General features: G+C 36.3%; 1 protein-coding gene across 6 annotated transcripts in view; it reads right to left on the bottom strand.

Annotated features, from left to right (window-relative positions):
• The window catches only part of MAP7D2 (MAP7 domain containing 2), a 183105-nt gene that overhangs the window by 2291 nt on the left and 158257 nt on the right, over positions 1-22557 (bottom strand). For all 6 annotated transcript variants that reach the window (XM_051985132.1, XM_051985136.1, XM_051985137.1 and 3 more), the window contains 8 exons: positions 16517-16767; positions 14319-14445; positions 11948-12173; positions 10261-10365; positions 9294-9350; positions 8349-8445; positions 7363-7549; positions 1169-1441 (listed from right to left, as the gene is read on the bottom strand). In XM_051985132.1, the coding sequence (XP_051841092.1) occupies positions 1195-1441; positions 7363-7549; positions 8349-8445; positions 9294-9350; positions 10261-10365; positions 11948-12173; positions 14319-14445; positions 16517-16767 (1297 nt within the window). In that variant the 3' untranslated portion in view covers positions 1169-1194. The remainder of the gene's footprint in view (positions 1-1168; positions 1442-7362; positions 7550-8348; positions 8446-9293; positions 9351-10260; positions 10366-11947; positions 12174-14318; positions 14446-16516; positions 16768-22557) is intronic.

The raw sequence follows: 22557 nt of genomic DNA, 5'->3' as shown, positions 1-22557 counted from the left end.
AACTTTGAGATTCCACCTCTGTCCAGCCTTTCTGATAATTCTTGCTATTTCAATCTGAAATGCTGGAATGGGATGATATCCCAAAGCTCAGGAGAAGAATGGACAATGGAACTGATTATAAAAATTACTTAGCATTTCTTAGTCTTTTAACTTAACTTCCTAAGTCAAATAAACTAATTAAAAGTTTAAGTTCAAAACTCTAGGAAATCTCCACAGTTGGCAACATAGTACTGAAAAGAGATTCTGTTTGAGTTGCTACTTTTAAACAAAAAACTATTTGATTAAACTGATTGATTTAATATGAAAAAGTTTCAACTTTTTAAAAGAAAATTAAATTAATAAATTCTAAAATTAACCCATATTTGTTATAATAAATTATTATCCCTGATTAATTTAGTATTTAAAAAAGCATTAGACCTTGGAAATCCAGAGATCTGGGTCTCTCTGGTCTCAGATCTATAGACCAGAGATGTCAAACTTAAGGTCAAGTTATTTGTTATACTAAATTGTTATCCCTGACTAATTTAATATTTAAAAGCATTAGACTATGGGAATCCAGAGATTTGGGTCTCTGGTTTCAGATCTGTAGTCCAGGGGTTCTCAAACTTTTTAAATAGGGGGCCAGTTCACTGTCCCTCAGACTGTTGGAGGCCGGACTATAGTAAAAACAAAAACTTTGTTTTGTGGGCCTTTAAATAAAGAAACTTCATAGCCCTGGGTGAGGGGGATAAACATTCTCAGCTGCTGCATCTGGCCCGTGGGCCATAGTTTGAGGACCCCTGCAAAGGCCAAGTTACAAGCAACTGAGTTACAAGGAAATGAACCAAATTAAAATTTAATTGGTAAATGTTTAACAAAAATAAAAATATCTATGTTATAAAAATATAACATAGATAATGTTAATTTGTGGTTTTTTTAAAGTCAGTATGCAGTCAGTAGGATCTATTTCTATTTAAGTTTGACAACAGTGGTTTAGTTGGCCATCTATACTTTGAGCTATTACTATTTATTATTAGTTTCTGTTCAGAACAGTAGTGGAATCAGGCCAGTGACTATCTGCTATGCTTCCAGCCTAAATGAATAAGGAAAGAAGGACAAAGAGAGAAAAGGAAAAGAAAGAAAAATAAGAAAAAACCAGTCCCACCATATAGCCATCAAAGTACTGTACCTTTACATTATAGCATATTGTATTCATCAACATATTGTATTAAGTGTATTTTCTGGTCCTGGACTGTTAAATCCTTCAATCAAATTTTTGTTACAGTCATCCAGGGCAAGGGTTTCACTTCTCTTGGGATAAGTTGGGGGGCCTGTGAAATCTAAAAGATCTTCAATAGCTGTAGCATTACTGGTTCCATTCTGTTCCAAAGAAACACCGGGAATGATGTCATTCACTGGTGAAAATTCTGGGATGGAGATAAGTTCTTCTTTTGAAACAGGACTGGAAAGAAAAGAGAGATTTTTTTTTCCATTGCTCAAATTTTTTTTCCCTCCTAATTTTATTTTAATTTTATTGCTTATTTTCTCCTATAAAAAGTGGATTTAGAGGCAAAATGCATGTAGAAGGAACTGTAGAGGACACAATCAGAAAACAAATGAGGTTAGTCAAAATTAGAGGATCAATAAGCATCAAGTTCCTGTGTATGAAAACAAGCAACATGGACTGGGAGGATTTGTGTAAGGCACAGCATGGCTCTGGGTTAGACTTTCTATATTTGGACACATTTCCATGCAGCCTGAATGAAGAAATAGAGAGAGCAGGTACACTTACTCTATGTTGAGGAAAGTCATTTCAAGCGCACCAACCTACAGATTGGAAAGCCAAAACAGAAAGCAAAACCAAAAAACTAAAGCTAAAGAGAGCTTCATGAAGGAGTCTGATACTTGTGCACATGTGATCATCATCATGCCCATTGCCTCGGCACATAATATCCCCCCATCTAGAGGGCTGGTTGGGATGAGTTTGATATAGTGCCATGACTACTGGAAGTCCATCCCACCTAAAAGTGATATTTATAACATGCAAAAATTTTATAACCAGCAAAGTTAGCTGCCAAGTGAATACGTATTGCCCCATTTGGCTCTCAGTGGAAAATGGAAATCTTTCAGTATCACTTTCTTTTTTATCTGGTTCTTGCCCATAAGAATTCTCTGCTTTGTATGGGCCAAATAGATCTGTTTAATATTCAAGATTCCCTACTTTCTATTTCCAATCCTTATCTTCTCTCCTCTCCCACCCCTCTGCCATTCCCTCTATATTTCAGCCAAACTGGAGGACTATTTTCTGTGCTTATATAATTCTGTGCCTTTGTTCTCACCATTAGGGATGCACATGATATTCTTTTCCATCCTGTTTGCCTGTTGGATATTTACTCATTTTTCCAGTCTGTCAAATACTATCCTTCTCCAGAAAGTCAGCTCTGACTACTACATAACCTTTATCTTTTCTCCCCCTCTCCATCTCTAAACTACTGGAGAAAGCCTTCTTTATGCTCTTTAAAACTTTCTCAATCTGGTCTTTTAACTCATTGACACCTCTCCTTTCAAAGTTACTCATGATCTCTTAACTTCCAGATCTAATGGCCCTTTCTCAATCCTGATTTTCCTTGGCCCCTCTATACACTCATACACTCCTAGATATTATTGATCAACTCTTCCACCAAGGTACCATCTCCTTTCTAGACTTTTTTGATTCCACTCTCTCTGGTTCTCCTTTTATCTGCCCAACTCTCTGTCTCAGTCTCTTTTGCACCCTATTGTTCTTTATCATTCTCACTAACTTTGTGGTGCTCCCAAAGTCTCTGGGCCCCTTTCTCTTTTCACTTTTTACTATTTTACTAGCTTCCAAAGTTACCATCTCATGATAACATATGCAGCTTAGCTTCTCTTTGGAGCCACAGTTGTGAATTTCCTACTGTCTTTTGGATATCATATTGGATGGACAAACGATGGGTTAAACTCAGCATGTCCAAAATAGAGTTCATTTATCTTTCCTTCCCTCCAACCCATGGCCTTTGCAAAAGTCTTATAATTGTCTAGTGTCCCAGGCCCATAATCTCAGGATTATTGTAGAGTCCTCACTCGACATCTCTAATCTCCTGCCAAATCATGAAGTTTTACCAACTCTCTACTCAATATTACACCACAATGTTGAGTTCAGGTCCTTCTCATCTCTCACCTACTGCAATTACCTTCTAAGATGTCCCCCTGCTTCTAATCTCTTCCTACTCCAGTCTATCCTACACTCAGCTGAACAGGTGATTTTTTTTTAATTATTAAAGTTTTTTATTTTCAAAACATATGCACAGATAATTTTCAACATTCACTCTTGCAACACCTTGTGTTCCAAATTGAACAGGTGATTTTGTAAAAAAATATTTCTTTCTCTCTCTCACACACACACACACACACACACACACACACACATTCACTCACATGCTGGTCCATATCCAATAAACTCCAGTGGTCTATTTGGCTCCAAAATCAAATATAAAGGCTTCTGTATTTGATATTAAAATTTTTTCATAGCCTGTTTCTTTTCTACCTTCTCACTTTCTACTTTTCTATACTTATGACACACTATATATTCTACAATCTAGATACACCGAATCACTTGCTATTTTTCACCCAACACTCTTATCTCCCTTTGCAGTGACTGTCCCCCACATCTAGAACACTCTATCTCCTTACATCTACTTCTTGGAATCCCTGGTTTCCTTGGAGACAGCTCAAATCTCATCTTGTCCAGAAGGACTTTTCCCCTCTGGTTGCTAAGGCCTCCCCTTTCAGATTTTCTTCATCTGCTCTGTATATGTGTTATATGGACCAGGTATTTATATTATGTCTCCTCCATGAAAGGATGGCTTTGCTTTTCCTCCTTCCTTTTTCTTTTTTCTCCTTTCCTTCCTATATTTTCTTTCCTTCTTTCTTCTTTCTTTTCTCTTTTTTCCTCTCTTCCCTCCCCCAGTGTCTGGCACATAAATGTGTACTAAATAAATGCTTGCTGATTGACTTGTTTCTCTGTCAATAACAATTTCACTAAAACTAGCACTTAAAAAAAATTACCTCTATAATTAACTAACTTATGGGCTTTAGTGCCCTAGTAGACTTATCTTGTCTGAACTTTGTATCTCCCTTAGCACTTGCAAAAGAATATGCTGAATTAATGTTTGTTCTTTTCCTAACTCCTCTCCCTGGGGAAACAATGGGAAGAATACTGGTTCTGGAATCAGAGGATGTGTTGTGTGTCATTTTTCAATCTCTTTGTGACCTATTTGGGATTTTCTTGGCAAAGACACTAGAGTGATTTGCTGGATTTCCTTCTCCAGCTCATTTTACATGTGGGGAAACTGAGGCAGAGTTAAGTGACTTGCGCTTGGGATCATACAGCTAGTAAGGAAAATGAGTCTTCCTGACTCCACATCCAGTGTTCTGTGCACCACGGTGTGTCCTTGCTACCCCTGGAGTTGGAGAACCTATGCTAAAATCCTACCTCTGATGCTTATTACCTATGGAATCATTAAGCAAGTCATTTAAATTTGGGGGGCTCATTTCCTCATTTGTAAAATTATCTCTGGAGTCCTTTTTAGCTTTAAATCTATGATCTTATTAGAGAGAGGGACAGTCCTATGGAAAACAGGCTGGAGAACACTGCTTAGTGGACCTAGCTGACTGATTCCAGGCACCAAAATAAGATCCCACCTCCTAATGTAACCTTTTAAAAAGTAAAACTTCAGCTTCCCTGATTTCCTCTCTTTATCACCCCAAGCCAGTTTTGGAACAGTAGCTGTACATGAACAACATTCTTCTCATGTCTGCTGAGTTTTGTGAAAAAGCTTGGCTAAGAGTAATTATCTCACTAAGACCAGGTAAGAAGAGAGGCAAAATCACCCAATCGGCACACCCTGCCAATCTTATTACTTAGTATTAAATAATATAAGAAAAGAGAAAAGGCAGGAGAAATGTAGCTAAGACCAGGTTTAGAAGGTTTTTTCCTCCGATTAGAAATTATTGTTGTGAAAACTGCTGACATAAAGTCAGAGAGAGGCAGGAAACCTATTCTCCCTCAAACAATACATTTCTCACCCCTCTTTATCTTTTCTTAAAGCCTGACACCAGGCTTTCTCTGTCTTCTCTGCCCCAACTCCTAAGACCCTTTTAAAGAGGATCCATGAGGCTAAATCTGGCAGACTGAACTGTGTTGGCAATGCCTGGATAATCCATTTGCCTCAGGGAGTTCCTCCTGGAGTAACGGGAGGGATATTGAGGCAGAGGAGAAGGATCTGATGAGATCCTGTCCCTGCCCCATCCAGATTTTGTTTTCTTTAATTGGACCTGTGACTTCAAGACAGAGGAATTCTTAATTAAAAAATTCTACCAGTGCATACTGGCACGCTTTATCATATAATTTTAAATTATTGCCCAGGTCATTAAGAAGCTCATTGACTTGTGACAGCCAGTATGTGGCCAGGGCAAGACTTAAAACATCCAGGCCTTTCTTGATCTTGAGGTCAACTCTTTGCTGTCTATTTCTTGCAGCTCTCTTGATTCCTCCTCTAGGAACCTGGACACTATACCATTTGGTGCATATATATTTAGTATTGATACTACTTGATTATGTAGTTTCCTTCCTTGTCTCTTTTAATTAGATCTATTTTTGCTTTTGCTGGATCTGAGATCAGGATTGCTACCCCCCTTTTTTATTTTTCCTTCATCTGAAGCATAACAGATTCTGCTCCAGCCTTTTACCTTTACTCAGTATGTATCATTCTGCTTTAATGTGTTTCTTGTAAACTACATATTGTAGGATTCTGGCTTTTAATCCAGTCTGTTATCTGCTTCTGTTTTATGAGAGAGTTCATCCAATTCACATTCACAGTTAAAATTATTAACTATTTCCCGCCATCATTTTTTTATCCAAGTTATACTTTTATCTTTCCTTTCCCCTTTTTCTCCTCACCAGCGTTTTGCTTCTGACCATCCCCCCTCTCTCTATCTGCTCTCCCTTTTCTCCAGTTCCTCCCCTCCCCCTTTCTTATCCCATTCCCCTTCTACTCCTGTTCTCCCTTCTATTAAATCCCGCTTTCCTCTTTCTCCTCCTACTTTCCTACAGGATGAAATAAGATTCTATATTAAACTAAATATGTCTGATATTCTTTTTGAGCCAAATCTGATGAGATTAAGGTTCACACAATGCTCATCCTTGAGGTCAATCTTTAGAGACTTATACTACTCTTTGTATTATCTTATAGACTTCTAAAGGAGAAAAGCCTTGAAAATATCTGGATTCTCACACATCTAGTGGTAATGGTTTATGTTGTTGACCCCACTGGCATTTTCTTGACAAAGAAACTGAAGTGGTTTGCCATTTCCTTCTCCAGCTATTTTACAAATGAGGAAACTGAAATAAACAGGATTTAGGGACTTGCTCAAAGTTACACAGCTAGTTACACAGCTAAATTCACGCCTGACTCTGGACCCAAGACTCTGTCTAGTTTGTCACTTAGCTGACCCTTGTTGCTACTAGTTCATGATTAGCTTTCAAATGATCCACATACATGTTTGTATTGTACATGAAATCAGACTTCCGCCAGGGAAGATTTCCCAACAGACTATACTAAAGACTTTCAGCCAGAAAACAAAGAAGTTAATAGACTATGGCGTTGGGTCCAACTGGACATATTTTCTTCAGTTCCTATATATCAGAGTTGTCAAACTCAAAGTTAATCAACCTCAGATTTAAGTATAATATGGGAAAGGTTTAACAAAAAATAATACAATACAGGTTACGTTCATTTATGGTGTTCTATGTCAATATACAGCTGCAGGAATCTGTTTCTTTTTGACTTTGACAATACTGTACACACTGTCTTATTCTTGATGCTGCCTTTGTCAGCTACAATTCCCTTGATCCCATTCCAGTGCCATCCTTGCAATGAAACACAGAGTTTCTCCCATGCCTTATGTTCTTCACCAGTCTGGCTCTCCCTTCCTCTCATTCCACCAGATAGACAGACAGACAGACAGACACACATGGAAATTTTATTTCTGCCTGGGCTTTTACATCTCCCAGCACTGCTCTAGAATAACATAACATAGTACAAGTTCCCAACTAGTGAATGCTATGTCAAATATTTCTTAAGTTTGGGGCTTAAGGTCTTGAAAAAAAATTAGTTACCTTATTTTGTGAAAGCCTAATAAAACTCCTTGTGGAAAATAAAGGAACCTAATATTAATCTGCTAGCACAAATTTTGTCACATTGTCCAAAGTTACTGTGACTTGCTTCACTGGCATCAGAGTAGAAGGAGATAAATTCAAGACAAGTCAGTTAAGAGTGTTAAATATAAAAAGAACACATGTACCTAACATCCATAGACTGAACCTCATCCGTGGAATCATCCAGACTGCTCAGCTTCCCATCTAGGGCATCCAGATGTATAAGTCCTGTCACTGGCTTAAGACCATTAGAGAAGACATCCTGGGAGATAGTTTCAGGAGCAGAGTGTCCCACACCATTAGTTTCTTGGTAGGGGGTTAATCCATTGATTTCTAATTTGGAACACAAAAGTCAATTAAAAACAGAATGCCTTAGGTTAATCATAAAATAACTGAAACAAAGTAACTCAAGGGGAAACACATTTATTGGGTCATTTGGTTCAATCCTTCAATAAAATTACAAGTTTTCTTGGAATAAAAGCAGAAGTAGGATTCTATCTTTTCTTGTTGTCCCATTTTCATTGCAAAACATTTCCATATTAAAGATGTTGTCAGGGGAAAAAAGCAAGAAAAATAAAGTGAAAAAATATGCACTCAGAGTTCATTAGCTCTTTCTCTGGAAATGAGTATTTTTCATTATTGAGTCCTTTAGAATTGTCACGACCCATGCATTGGAACAGTTATTTTTTTCTGAAGCTATTGTTTTGATTACTATCTTTGTTGATTCCTCAGGAATTAATTTTCCAATTATAGTATCATTGCATATTTTCCAGGTATACTATCATATTATCAGCAAATAAGGATAATTTTATCTCACCTTTACCTATTTGTGTGTCTTCCTTGCTTTAGGAGGATAAAGATTTGTTTGTTTGTTTGTTTTTTAACATATATAAGGTTTTTTTTTTTTTAACATATATAAGTGCTGTGACATCAATGATTTTCCAAATGAACACAGTGACTGGGGAGAAGGGAGAGAAAGATCTTTTATACACTGAATTGGGAAAGATGATTTAGGATCTTCCTAGCAATAAAAAAATGATAGGGTCAATGTATGATTATTAGTTATAGATATTTTAAAAACAGGATACCAAGCATAAACCCACTCCAAGGATAAACCCATTGCTTTACTCACCTACTTTACTCTGTACAACAGGCTTTGATTTATTTTCTACATTCAAAATTGGTTGAGTTTCTTGTTTGGGCTGAGTCTCCAATGCAGGCTCTTCCTTCTGCCACAAACAAAATATGTGAAAGATTAACTTGAAAAGCAGAGGGTGAAATAACTTTTAAAAGTTTAGAAAATATTTAGTTCTTGGCAGGATCATCTTATTCACCAATTAATTAAACCCAGCATTTATTAAGCCTCTACCATAGTGTGCCAAGAATGAGAGATATTACTAAGTTAAAAATGAAAAAGTCCTTTTCCTCAAAGAAAGTGAAATCTACCAGGAGGACACAACATGTATAGAAAATGCATATAGGGAATATATTAAAGCAATACAATGTAATTTCAAGAGGGGAGAAAGGGTTAATAACTGCAGAGATCATTTAAGGTCTCAAGTGAGGAAGCCTGATAGAATCTGTGGCTTTGATGAGACAGATGGTTAGGGAGAGTACTCTAAATGTGTCTTTAACAACAGCAGGACAACAAAGGCCAAGATCTCCCACTGCATCCAGGGTCATCTCCAGTTGTCCTGATCTATATCTGGCCACTGTATCCAGATGGCTCTGGAAGAGAAAGTGAGGCAGGTGACCTTGCACAGCCCTCCCTCACTTAAATCCAATTCATTTGCACATCTTGGTATTATTTCCCTGATATTATGATTCCTATTTGAGAATGGAGAGCAAATAAACAACAATAACAAATCCCCCCCCCCCCATCAGAATATAAACTCTTTGAGAGAAGAGATAGTCATGGCTTGCTGTATTGTATCCTTAGTGTTACACAGCTCTGGGCACACAGTAAGCACTTAGTCAATGCTTTCTCTATCTCTTTATTTCTCTTTGTGACCTCCAAGCCAAGCCAGAATCTTATAGCCTAGTAGACATTATAAAAATAACACTGTGAATCCCTCACCTTCACCTCTGTTGAAACATCACTCTTCCTTGTCCTCTTCATGATTTCATCTATTCTCTGGAAAACAAAGGAAATCAATTAAAAGATGACAGCATCAAGAAAAAAATACAAAGTTACGAAGAAAGGATGCAACCTGACATAATTCATAGGATGGATGTATTCTTAGAGACTGTGAAGGGAAAGGATTCTCAAATCAGAATGTGAATCTGAACCTTTTAACTCTAAATTTAATAGAAAAAGAGCCAAACATTTTAAAACTCATACATTTGCATAGCATTTAATTTTTTTTCATTCTGAACTTAACAAAATAAACATTTCCATATACATTGTAAAACAGGAGAGAACTGTACGTAAAACTGAAGCTTCTTAGTTTGTAAAACCTGATTTATGATATAAGTTACATAGCATTTTTTTCACAAAAACCCTGTGAGAAAAAGAAAGCAAATATTTTATAAATCTATATTATCTATTTGTTAAAAAAAAAAAAAAAAGAGTCCCAGAAGGGTAGAGTGGCTTGTTCATGACTACATTGTTATTAATCAGCATAGCCAGAAACTGCACATCTTCCAACTAAATCCAAGATTCCAAGTCCGGTGTTCTGGCTCTAACACCTGTCTACATCATCTTGCCTCTAAATGTTAACATCTGAGAAATGGCTAGCTCATCCCTCGTGTCAAAGATTTGTCATTTATGATCAGCCATTAAAAAAAAATACTCCTTCAGACTGATATATATCCACCAATCAGTGCTGGCCCACTGAGGGAGGACATAATGTGACAAGCCAGGCAGTGGGCACAGGTAGCCCAAAACAGGTAAGGAGACCAGGAATCCACCAGCCGAGGCTGGATGATCAGGACCTGGGAAAACTCCTCAAACCAGCCTGTGCTCTGTGGAAAGATAGCCTGCTTCCTCCTGCTTCTCTTTTAACCCGAGGCTCACTTGGTCCTTCCCCATCTCCTGCCCTTACCTTCTTTCTCACCAGTCTTTCCCGCTCTATCTGAAGCATGATTTGTTCTCGTTCTAGACGCATCTGTTCAGCTGCTTCCCGTGCTTTAGCTTCTGCCTCCTCTTTCTAATAAAAAAGATGTGGACTAGGTTAAATTATTTGTGCTTACTGGTCAAAACACTTGGAGTTCACATAGCTTTCATTCTTTTTTCTATCCTTATGGCCATGGTGATTCAAACTGGATATAACTACAGATGTGACAAGTGAAAACCATATCTGGACTTAGGTTGTATTTCATGCAAGGGACTTTATCTCATTTATCTTTATATCAATCTAAACATGTAAAAATCTTTAAAATATCTAATGAATGAATGATATTTCATGAAACATATTTAATGTTTAACCAATGAAACAATACATTGGGAAAGTGAGAGACATTGGGAAATGTACAATTATAATATCTTGATAAATTATTTTTGATCAATCTTTTTTTATGGTTTACTCATGATGTTCTCCACCATGGTCAGATCACATTATAGTGGGGGTAGGAGTGGTGGTTCTTCAGTTCCATATACCAGATTTTAACAATGATGTAGAAAAGCTAAAACATGTTCAGAGGAGGAGCTTGGTAAGAAGGCAAAACTAATCAATAAGAAAATTATTTGGATGGTTGGAGATGTTAAGCTTGAAGGAGAGAAGTGACAGTGAAAGAAGTGTCTCTATGTTCAAGAATCTCTGCATTCAAATATGGGAGGGGCTGTCAAGAAGACATTTTCTACATGGCTCTATAGTATAAAACTAGGACTAATGGATAGAAGATGCAGAAGAAGTGAGTTAAGTACATATTAAGAAAGAAATGACAATTACAGCTGTTAAAAAAGGTTGCTCATGATAAACATGAAAATATGTTTAGAAGAAATGCACATGCTTACCCCTATATTGAATTACTGTCTAGGCAAGGGGGAAGGCAGGAAGAAAGGGAGAAAACTTTAGAACATAAGGTTTTTTAAGAGTGAATAGTGAACATTATCTTTGCATGTATTTTGAAAAATAAAAAGCTATTACTATTTTTAAAAAAGGCTGCTTTGGTGGACAGTGAATCCTCTATCATGGAGGGATTCTAGAAAAAGCTTGGCTCAACATCTCTGAGGGAATACTACATAAGGGATTCATGCACTGGATGATTCCAATGATCTAGACAATGATCTTGAAGATTCCATCTAATTTTTAAAGCCTATAATTCTATTATTTATGCTTCTTGGAAAAATGAGTTATGCTCAATAGTTCCTTGACAATCCCTAGTTGTGTCTCCCTGTGTTACTTACACTGTGTGTAAGTCAACTAACCAACCTCTGTGTATTTAATTATAAAATAGGGATTATAATAGCATCCAGGATTTCTATGAGATCAAATAAGCACTTTTTGGCACTTTTCAGTCATGTGCAACTCTCTGGATCCCATTTGGGGTTTTCTTGGCAAAAAACTGGAGTGGTTTGCCATTTCCTTCTCTAGCTCATTTTACAGATGAGGAAACTGAGGCAAGCAGAGTTAAGTGACTGGCCCAAGATTACCCAGCTAGTAAATGTCTGAGATCACAGCACTGTATTCATTGTACCAGCTGACTACCCTTACCTAGCACACAGTAGTTGCTTAATTAATGCATGTTCCTTCTCCTCCCCTTTACTTCTACAGAGGAAACATATTGTACCTGCTTTTCAATTCTGGTTCTTTCTTGCTGTTCTCGCTCTTGTTTTTCTTTCTCTTGTTGCTCTTTTAAAAGCTGTTGTTCCATAGCTTTTCTCTGGGCTTCTTCTTTTTCTTTTCTCTTTTCTTCTTCTTCTCTTTGCTTTCTTTCTTCTTCCTTCTTACGGTCTTCTTGTTCTTGGAGAATCCTGTCTTGTTCTGCCTTTCTTTCCAGTTCTTCTCTCTCTAGCCTTTAAAAAAAAATCACACATTCAAAAGGAGAAATTGTAAGAAGTCCTAATGAACAATGTCCACAAAGTAATGACACTGATAATAATAGCTAATATATATATATATATCATGCTTATATGCTAGGCACTCTGTTAATCACTGTGCAAATATTATCCTCTAACCACAAAAAAATTGTGGAAGGTAGGTAACTCTATTTTGCAAATGGGGCTAGGAAGTATCTGAAGTTGGATATGACTTCAGCTCTTCCTGAGTCTAGGCTGGTGCTTTGCTCATAAAGACAACCACCTCCCCTTATCCTGTTTGCCTGTTCACAAACATATGTATTTTATATCCATAGTAATTAAAACAGATTTATGAATTGGGCTTAAAGTTTAAAAGACTTGGTTTAGATTCTAAACTGCTTGAATTCCAAAAAATCTATACACATTAAGTTAATTTTTCTCTCAGTTATATGCATAGTAATGATAATATAATGGCTTGTAAAATCACAGAATACAAAATATCAATGCCCTGAATGATAGCAATTAAAAAAGAATCTTCTTTAATGACAAATCTCAACAATAAGAATGATTTTCTTTTAAAAAAGCTTAGATGGGACAATAAGTATGTCATTGGCCACATAGACACCACTCAAAGATTTCAGAACAGCTGAGGAGCCTATTTGGGCTTGTTTTGGTTGGAATTGAAACTTCAAAGGCAGAAGACAAATGGAACTTCAAAGAACCCTTCTGGAATTAATTATTTAAAAATCAATAGTACTGATTTTTAATTTAATATTTAATAGTGTTAAAACAATTATTTTGCCTTTTATCTCACAGAGATGAAATAGATTGCAGCAGTATCTAAGCATCTCCTTTCCATAAATAAAGCAGTGATGAAAGGGGGAAAATTGGAGGAAGAGGAAGAAAAGGAGAAGCAATAGTAGCAGGAGAAGAAACTTTATACTTAAAAGGAGTCTTCTTAGTTGTTACAAGGAGTACTAGATATGAAATCAGAAGTCTGAAGTCATTGACACAGTATCTGGCACACAGTAAACACTTCATAAATGTTGACTATGTTCTAATTTTATCCTCGTCTTATTAGCCAGTGTAATTTTGGGCAATCCACTGAATTAAATTGTTTCTGTTTAATTACCTATAAAAACCAGGGTAATAATATTTGCAAATTGCAATTGCATGCTTTCAAGGAGGGCAAAGGTGGGGAAGAAAGCACTTTGGGAAATAAAAATGCTATATACTTGGAAGCCATTATTAATATACAGGCTTTCCTCCTAGACTTAGGATTGTTAAAATTTGTATTGTATCCAATTGCACTAGACTTTTGGAACTTTTGGAACACTATTTTATGTTAATAATTTATTATTTATAATTAAGCTTTTAATAGTTTAAAATTGCACTAATTGGGATAACCTGTATTTCTAATTGATTTTTATTTGAAAATAACTGATTTCAATTCTAAGACATTTTTCAAAATGTATGATTAAAAAATGTTATAGCAAACACCTCTAAATCTTCTTAAAATTATGTATGAATATAAATTCTTTCTTTCTGTTTCTTTTTCCTTCTCTCTAGCTCCTCTCTGTGTGTCTCTCTCTCCCTTTCTTTTTTCCTTCTATTTCCTCTTCCTCTTTTTCTTTCTTTCTGTCCCGCTCTGTACAAGAAAAGCATATATCCACAAATTGGATACATCTATTATAATACTCAGTGTTCCTTTTTTGGGGAAGAACAAGGCAATTGGGGTTATGACTTGTTTGGGATCATACAGCTGGCAAGTGTTAAGTGTTTGAGGTCGTATTTGAACTCAGGTTCTTCTGAATCCAGGTCTACTGTCTATCCACTGAACCATCTAGCTACCCCACTTATGCTTCCCTTCTAATAAACTGAGATCACTGAGATGGACTGAGAGCCTGGGTGAGACACCAAAAATATGTGAACTAGTCACTTTCCTCTTGCGTACAAAATAGGAATCCTACATAGACTACTTACATATACAAGTGCCATTGTGAGGGAAAAGTGCTTTGCACACTTAAAAATGTCGGAGAAATGTGAGTGATCCCCTTCTATTAAAAATATCATAAGGTTCCTTCTCTCCATTGGACAGTCTATCCCTCCTACCCCCACCATTGCAATGAATGTGTAGAATACCTCTCTCGCTCTTCTCTCTCCTGCCTTTCTTGTTCTTCTTGCTCTTTTTGTAGACGAACTTGCCTCCTCTTCTCTGCCAGGATTTTGGAGGCCTCTTCTGCGTCAGTTGTTCCAGCGATAAACTTCCCTGATGGTACAAAAGAGTTAGGAAAAAAAAAAAGAGTACAGGGTCAAGCAAATTGTCAGAATAACCTCAGTGAGCCACATCAGCCCCACATTCAAAGCATCCTTCTATTTTTTTCTCATTATTTTATTTTTTCAAATATGTTTACAGTTTTCAAGATTCATTTTTGTATTCTCTCCCTCTCTTACCTCCTCTCTTCCCCCAAATAGCAAGTGATCCCATGTTGGTTATACATGTACAATACTTTTAAACATTTCTGTATTTGTCATGTTTTACAAGAAAAATCACACCAAAGGAGGAAAAACCCACAAAAACAAATAAAAAAATTAAAATATTATTCTTTGATTTACATTCAATCACCATAGTTCTCTCTCTGAATTTAGATGGCATTTTCCATCTCAAGTCTATTGGAATTGTTCAAGGAAACCTTCTAATAACAACATACAAGTGTGCTGGGAAATGAGTTCTGTGACCCTGGTAGCATTTCTCACTGGAGAAGCCTGAGAAAAGGCAACTAAAAATTGCAGTGTATGAAAATAGATTGGAGCTTAGAGTTTTAAGAATCTTCCTGAAGACCAGAGTATGAATCTTGACTCAGACATTTACTTTATATAAATGTCTCTGAGTGCATGACTCTGGATAAAGTTACTTAAAGCTCTCTCAGCCCCTCCACACCTCCTCATTTGTAAAATAGGGATAATAACAAGACCTACCCCGGTCAGAATCAAGTGAGATGACATCTTAAAGCACTTTGTAAATCTTAAAGCTCTACATAAAATGCTAACTATAGCATTTATATATAATGCTATATTACATGATAATATAATAATAATATTGCAGTAGATAGAACATTCCTGAGCTATGAGTAAGGAAAACTACTTTTCCTTAGTCCAAATCTGGCCCCAGGAAAGTGACCTTTGGCAAGTCACATAACCCTGTTTGGTTCTGTTTCCTCATATGTAAAATGAGCTGGAAAAGGAAATGGTGAAATGCTCCAATTCAAGCAAATCCCAAGTAGGAGCACAAAGAGTTAGACATGATCCATCAACACAACATCAGTTATTATTATTATTATTATTATACCCAGAAAACTCCAAATATGGTCACAGAGTCGGGCATGACTCATCAATATAATAACAATAATTATTAATATTATTATTTTTTAAATGCCTAGGAAACTCCAAATGAGGTCACAAAAAGTCAGACATGACTAATCAACACAACAATAATTGTTTTTTGTTTTAGTTTATTTCCTGTGGCAATTGGGGTTAAGTGACTTGCCCAGGGTCACACAACTAGGAAGTGTCTGAGGCTGAATTTGAACTTAGGTCCTCCTGACTTCAGGGCTATGCTCTATCCACTGTGCTATCTAGTTGCCCCACTGTATGCCCCCCAAATAATTGTTAATATTTTTATTTTTAAAATGCCTAGAAAACCCCAAATGACGTCAGTAAGAGTCAGACATGACTAATCAACACAACAATAATTATTAATATTTTTAAATACTTAGAGAACCCTAAAAGAAATCACAAAGAGTTAAATGACTAAATGACACAATAACAATAATAATTATTAATATTATTTTTAAAATGCCTAGAAAATTCCAAATTAAATCACAACCCCCCCCCCAAATAATTATTAATATTATTGTTACTTTAAGAAAAGTAAGCCTCAAAAACAACTCCTGCTTGCTTTCTTATTTAAGGAACAAAGGATGAGGATTAAGGGAAAAGTATTTATTTATTTATTTATTTTTTTGCTGAGGAGTGCAAATTGGCCAAGTCTAGCCTATATCCTTCATTATGCCTAGGGACCTATGCAAAGCCATTAGCAGAGTAAGTCTATTTGGCTCTAGTCATTCCCCTTAGGGAGATGAATAAGAGAATACAACAGAGAAACTAAATAATTTGAAAAATGATGTTAGAAAAGTCTTTCAGCCTAAATATGACCTCCCCCTGGGCCTCCAAACCTCCTCCTCCTCCTCCTCCCTGCAGAAGCTAATGTTTTCCTTGTTATATGGTCAACTAGAGAGCCCCCCAAATCCCTGAGTGCCAGCTTTATTAAGGAGACTTACCTTCACCAACTTCGGTCTTTCCCGATGCAGGACTGTATTTTTCTGCAAGGTGCTTCTCACCCATCTGATCTCCATGGGCTCCATGGACTTTCTGACTCAAAGCCCCTTCCTTTTCCTTGTTTGCTTTCTCTTTGTCTGCTTTCTTCTTTGGAGTTTCTTGGCTAGGAGAATTGGGGCTGCGGTATTTAATGGGGGATCCTTGGTATGGTTTGCTATTCTTTGGAGACTGCGGGTATGTTTTTGAAGATGTTCTACAAACAAAAACACAAAAATGAATTCCTGGGCTTCAGTAGGCAGACTGTGTACTTGCTATCTCCCCCAAACCCTTCAGATCTCAATAGACTTGTGAGTAAGAATTTCAAATTCAAATGCCCATTTTTAAAGAGAAAACTTAAGTCTCTACCATATGGTGGCTGTCTTTTGTTCTTGAAGAGAACCAATATGACATCACTATACTACTCAAGTTTGGAATGCTCTGCCAAGGGTGAGACACAAATAGTCCTGAACATTTGGGGTGGATTCTCTAATTTTGTGCATCTTGCTTTTCTTCTGAGCTAATTCATTTCTGCACTGCACCTTCTCTGAGGAGGGCATGCCATGGGTCTTGCCAGTTTCCCACATCATACAATGAATTCTAAAGTTCTTTTTTTAATAATAGATTTTTATTTTCAAAATATATGTAAAGATAATTTTCAACTTTTACCTTGTAAATTTTTCTCCTGCCCTTTCTCCCATTACTCCCCTCCCCTAAAGTTCTTAAGATTTTGAGAGTGTACTTGTGTCACTTTTTCTGATGACCTTGTGAGTACTTGCCCCCAGTAAGTTTCCCATAACATAATCTTTTTGGCAAGTGTACATTTAGCATGTGAACAACATGCCCAGCCAATGGAGTTGCACTCTCTGCAACAGAGTTGGAATGCTTGGCAGTTTTATTTGAAAAAGAACTTCCATATCTTGCCAGGTAATCTTCAGAAATTTCCTAAGACAATTCAAATGGAAGTAATTCAATTTCCTGGCATAAGCTTTAAAATGAAGAAAAAAGGACAGGAAAAGATATTATCATTTTCTGGGAGGTAGAATAGCAAAATTAGAAAGGATCTTGGAGTCAGGAGCTGGATTCCACTCTCACCTTTGAAGTTCCCTTTAAGGTCTTGGATCTGCCTTGAATTTCTTTACAATATTTTTTTCTAGTCCCATAAAATGATTTAAACTTCATGGTAGGGTGAATGTGTATTGGTTTGTTCCTCCAAGGAGACACTATGCTATAGTGGAGGAAGTGATAGGTTTGGAATCTGAAGAGAGCTGAATTCAAATCTGAGGTTTTGTCATTACTACTTCTGTAATCTTGGCCAAATCAGTTACTTCTTTGGGCCATAGTCTCCTCACTTATACAATTACATTGGGGGAGATGGTGGCAGATAAGATGGATTCTGAAATTCCTTTCAATTCATACCCATGGGCCTATGATTCCTTGATTATTCTTCCAAAACTCTAGAATAATCTAATCTAATTATACAGTTAAAGAAACAAGACTTTAAACAATATAAAAATTACTTAGAATCAAAGGCCTTGAGTTCTCATGCTTTGTTACTCATTAAATAAAGGCAATGACTTCTCTAAGACTTGGCTTCCGTATCTGTCAAGGGAAAGAATTGAACTAGATAATTTGTAAGAACTATTCTAACAACAAGGCCTATGCCCATGCTTATTTATTATAAAATATTGTTGCTATCTTTTGTTTTTAAATAACTTTATCTCTCCTTATCTCTCTCCTTCCCCCATATCTCTCCTTCTCCCCTTTTCCATGAGAGTCATATAACAAAGTACTTGTGTTTATATTTTTTCAATCACACTCATATCCATTACCTTATTTGCTCCTTAAAACAAAATCTTAGAAGGTAGGTACAGTAGTTAGTACTACTTTTCATAAACTGAAGACTAGAAAATTTAAATTGTTAACTGCAGAAAAAGATCTAGAAGTAAGGCTAATGACTGTCAATGATTTTCCATATTACCATACTGTCCCATTCCCTTCTGCAATCCCAAATAAATAAATAAATTAAAATTTAAAAGATAACTAAGTAAATGAATAATTGATTGATGAATCAATGAATGAATGAATAAACGAGTAAACCATCTATATATGAAGAAAATTATAAGGAAGAGACACAGAGAGGAGGCAATAAAGCCTACTATGTGCCAGGATATATGCTAAGCATTTAGCAAAAATTATCAAATTTGAACCTCATAACACTTTGAGAGCTAGGTGCTTTTATTATCCCAATTTTGAGGTGAGAAAAAAAGTGACTTGCTCAGAGTCAAGTATCTGAGATCATATTTGAACTGAGGTCTCCCTGATCTTGGACTCAGAGATCTATCCACAGTGCCTTACCCTTGCCAAGAGCATGAATGAAAGTGAAAAAGAAAATATGGTCTTATGTTCCTGGAACATTAGATTATCAGTAAGTAGAACTACAAATGGCATTTTTTTCTCTATGGTTTCTAAAGGCAAGAAAATTTATGCCTTTTTCTGAAGGTATCTGATGTCAATTACCTGTTCTAGCTTCAGGTAGAAAATGAAGCTAGAAAATGAAACAGGATTTTATCTTTTTTTTTTTTTTTTACATACCCTATCCACAAAGTGTGACCTGATAAAGAAAAAAGCATTGTTTTGTTTTATCAGCAGCTGGCTGCCAGGTGGTACACAGGGGATAGAACTTGAAGTCAAGAAGACTCATTTTCCTCAACTGAAATGTGTTCTTAAACATTAGCATGACCCTGGTTCAAGTCACTTAACCATGTTTATCTTAGTTTCCTCATTTGTAAAATGAACTGAAGAAGAAAATGGCAAACCACTCTAGTACCTTTGCCAAATGGGATCCCAAGAATTGGACATGATTGAATAACAAGAAGACCTTCCTGGTGAGGAAGGTTAAGTACAATATATTAATTCAGACAGTGAAGCAAGCAGGCTGGAAAGAATATCCTTGGATTGTTGTCTGGAGGGCATCTCTGTGTGGGTGTATAAAGAGAAGGAACAGGAGATACTGATACTCTCCTTTTAAGTGCATAATCACTGTTTTTTTCCAGGATGCATTTCTGATAAAAGTATTATGTTAAATCCAATTTGAGATGATAGTGGAGAAGACAACACTCAATTATCTGCAGCAGCAAGCTCAGGAATTTATTATTATAGATTCTAGTAGGAGTCAAGGGCATGACAATCTGGAATACTATCACAAAGCAATAATATTATGATCTTCAGTCACCTAGAAAACCTACTACAAGAGTTCTTAACCTAGAGTCTGTGAACTTAGAGAAAGAGACAGACAGAAAGACAAAGACAAACAGAGAGAAAAACAAAGAGAGACGGACAGACAAAGAGAACGAGAGAGACAGAGACAGAGAAAGAAAGAGGGAGCTAACTGTACTTCAATATAATCGATTATCTTCTACATATTTCATTTTATGCATTTAAAAATATTGTTTTTCTGAGAAAAGAAGCATAGGCTTTGTTAATCAGCTGAAGGAGTGCATAACTTAAAAAAATCTTACGGATTCCTCTTCTTAAAAAACCCAGCATGATTCAGCAGCTCTGAATTAGTCATCTATGGCTCCCCTAGCCTATTATTCTATGATACAAATGATACAAAAAACATCTAAACTCTGGAGGCGACTTCAGTTTTCTTTTTTTCCTCTCTTGGGATCTCCATTTCATTTCCAATGCACTAAAAGGCAACATTCAACCAGATTACTAAATAAAAGCATTTAAAGTCAATCATGAGAGATACCTGGGAATGTTTATACAAGAGAAAAGAGCTGACTTTTTGATTGCCACTCTTTTAAAAAGCATTGGACCATTATTTCACAGGTTATAGTCTCCTATAAAGAGACTCCAAGACAAAGGTGATAGGATTATTCATGGATACATGTTATATTTTCTCTCCTGGATAGGGGTTATAGTATTTGCTCCCTGGTTTGAGGTATGTTTCTGAAACTATTTACCTGAAACCTAGATGGTATCTGACAGAAAACATATAACCAACATTGAAAAACTATAGGAGAAATATTCTTAAGATGCTTAGTGTCCAAAGAGCAGCCTCCTCATAGGGCAGGAAAGAGAACTATAAACTTAGAGGTTTTTTGAGATCAAGTGAAAACAAATCATTAATTATATAAGGTCTAATTCAACTTTTCTGCTGTTAACTTACAGGTTTGTAGATCTAAGGGTGGAATAGACCTCTCAAAGACTGGCATTGAGTTCAACACTTTCATTTTACAGGCGAGGAAACTGAAGCCGGCCCAAGAAAGTTAATTGACCAGCCCAATGTCATATGGGTACATTTGTCAGAGGTAGGAAGCAGTCCTTTTTCTACTCTCTCAAACTTTACTTTTGACCCTTTACTTAGGCTCTCTTTTAAAAATCTTCTTCCCCTACCTCATACCTTTTTTTCTATTTTCTATTTAAATTTTCAATAAATACATAGGTAAAAAAGGATAAGAAGAAGTCTTATTAACATTTTATTTCTACATCAGTCATATCTGGATGTACCTTGTTATTCCCTCACCAAATAAACCCTCCTTTGAGATAAAGAAAAACATTTAAACAAAACCACCTGAGACCATATCTGATGATGTGGACAACATTCTGTATCCAGTCTCCTCCCCTTTTCCCTTCCCCCTCAATCTCTACTGAAAAGGGGTATAGGTACTTCTCTCATCTCTTCCTGGGAAATCAAAGTTGGTTATTACATTTAGTTGCCATTCAGTATCTTAAAGTCTCACTGCTTCCATTCTATCTTTTTTAGGCTATTTGAGAGAAGGAAAGAAATAGCATTTATTAAGCACTTTCTAAATGTCAGGGTACCATACAAATCACTTTATAAATGTCATCTCATTCGGTTCATTTTGTCATTTCTACCCATTTGTTGGGTATAAGGTAAATAGCAAATTTTAATCATAATTTGTACTATTAGTAATTTAGAACAATCTTTCTGCCTCCTTCCAAAAGCATACAACTATCCATGCTTTAGAATTAGGTATTTTATTTTTTGCAACATTTACAGTAGAGAGAATTAGCTAGCCTGCTATATTGTTACCTATCTGGCTTGGCAGTTTATTTGATCATTGTCTTTCCACTTAAAATCCCAATACTCCAAGTGCCTCATTGTAACATGGCCTGGGGACCTGCTTAGCTTTGTAGAAAGGCTTGTTATTAGGAGGATGGCTTGAGAGTGATGAATTTGTATCCAAGCTTAAGTGAGTCACCACTCCCTTGAAATTAATACGACATAGTTCCCAACTCACAGGAACATATATATCCTTCCCATAGGTGTCTAGTGAGAGAGCAAATTTGATGAAACAAGATGAGCTCTTCAAAATTGTCTGGGATATCTTAGCAAGCAACCATTTCCAATTCTACATAAATGGAAGGCTGATTAAGAAATAGATGTCTCTCCTCTTGGCAGAGAAGCCTTGGGAACAGAATGTTGTTGTTATTGTTCAGCTGCTTCAGTCATGTCTGACTTTTGTGACCCTATTCGGGGTTTTCTTGGCAAAGATACTGGGGTGGTTTGTCATTTCCTTTTCCAGCTCATTTGACAGATGAGGAAACTGAGTGACTTGCCCAGGATTCCACAGCTAATAAGAACCTGCAAATAAGCTTACCTGACTCCAAGACGAGTGCTCTATCTACCATATCACCTACTTACCCTTGACTATAGATAACCCTGAGAGACAGGGCTGATGTATTGCTTTATTTTTAAAATTATTCATTTTTCTTTAAATTGAAATGATTTTTTTAAACTGGAGTTAAGAAATACAAGTCTATAGTTAATTGCCAAGTGACAGTTTAAAGACAAGTATCAATAGAACATTTTTTAAAATGGGAACAAAATGTGATTGTGGGATGTGATAAGTGCTTAATTCTTTGCAAGGCAATCTAGTGCCAAGTACTACACAAAATTGAGGGTAATAATAAGACTTCTAAATTTATAACAATAAATAATAGTAATGTAGTCAGCACTTAGATAATGCTTTGA

The sequence above is a fragment of the Antechinus flavipes genome, chromosome 3 (assembly GCF_016432865.1).
Source record: "Antechinus flavipes isolate AdamAnt ecotype Samford, QLD, Australia chromosome 3, AdamAnt_v2, whole genome shotgun sequence".
Classification (NCBI taxonomy): domain Eukaryota; kingdom Metazoa; phylum Chordata; class Mammalia; order Dasyuromorphia; family Dasyuridae; genus Antechinus; species Antechinus flavipes.
The sequence above is the reverse complement of the archived record's forward strand: the minus strand, read 5'-3'. Positions and strand labels throughout refer to the sequence as shown.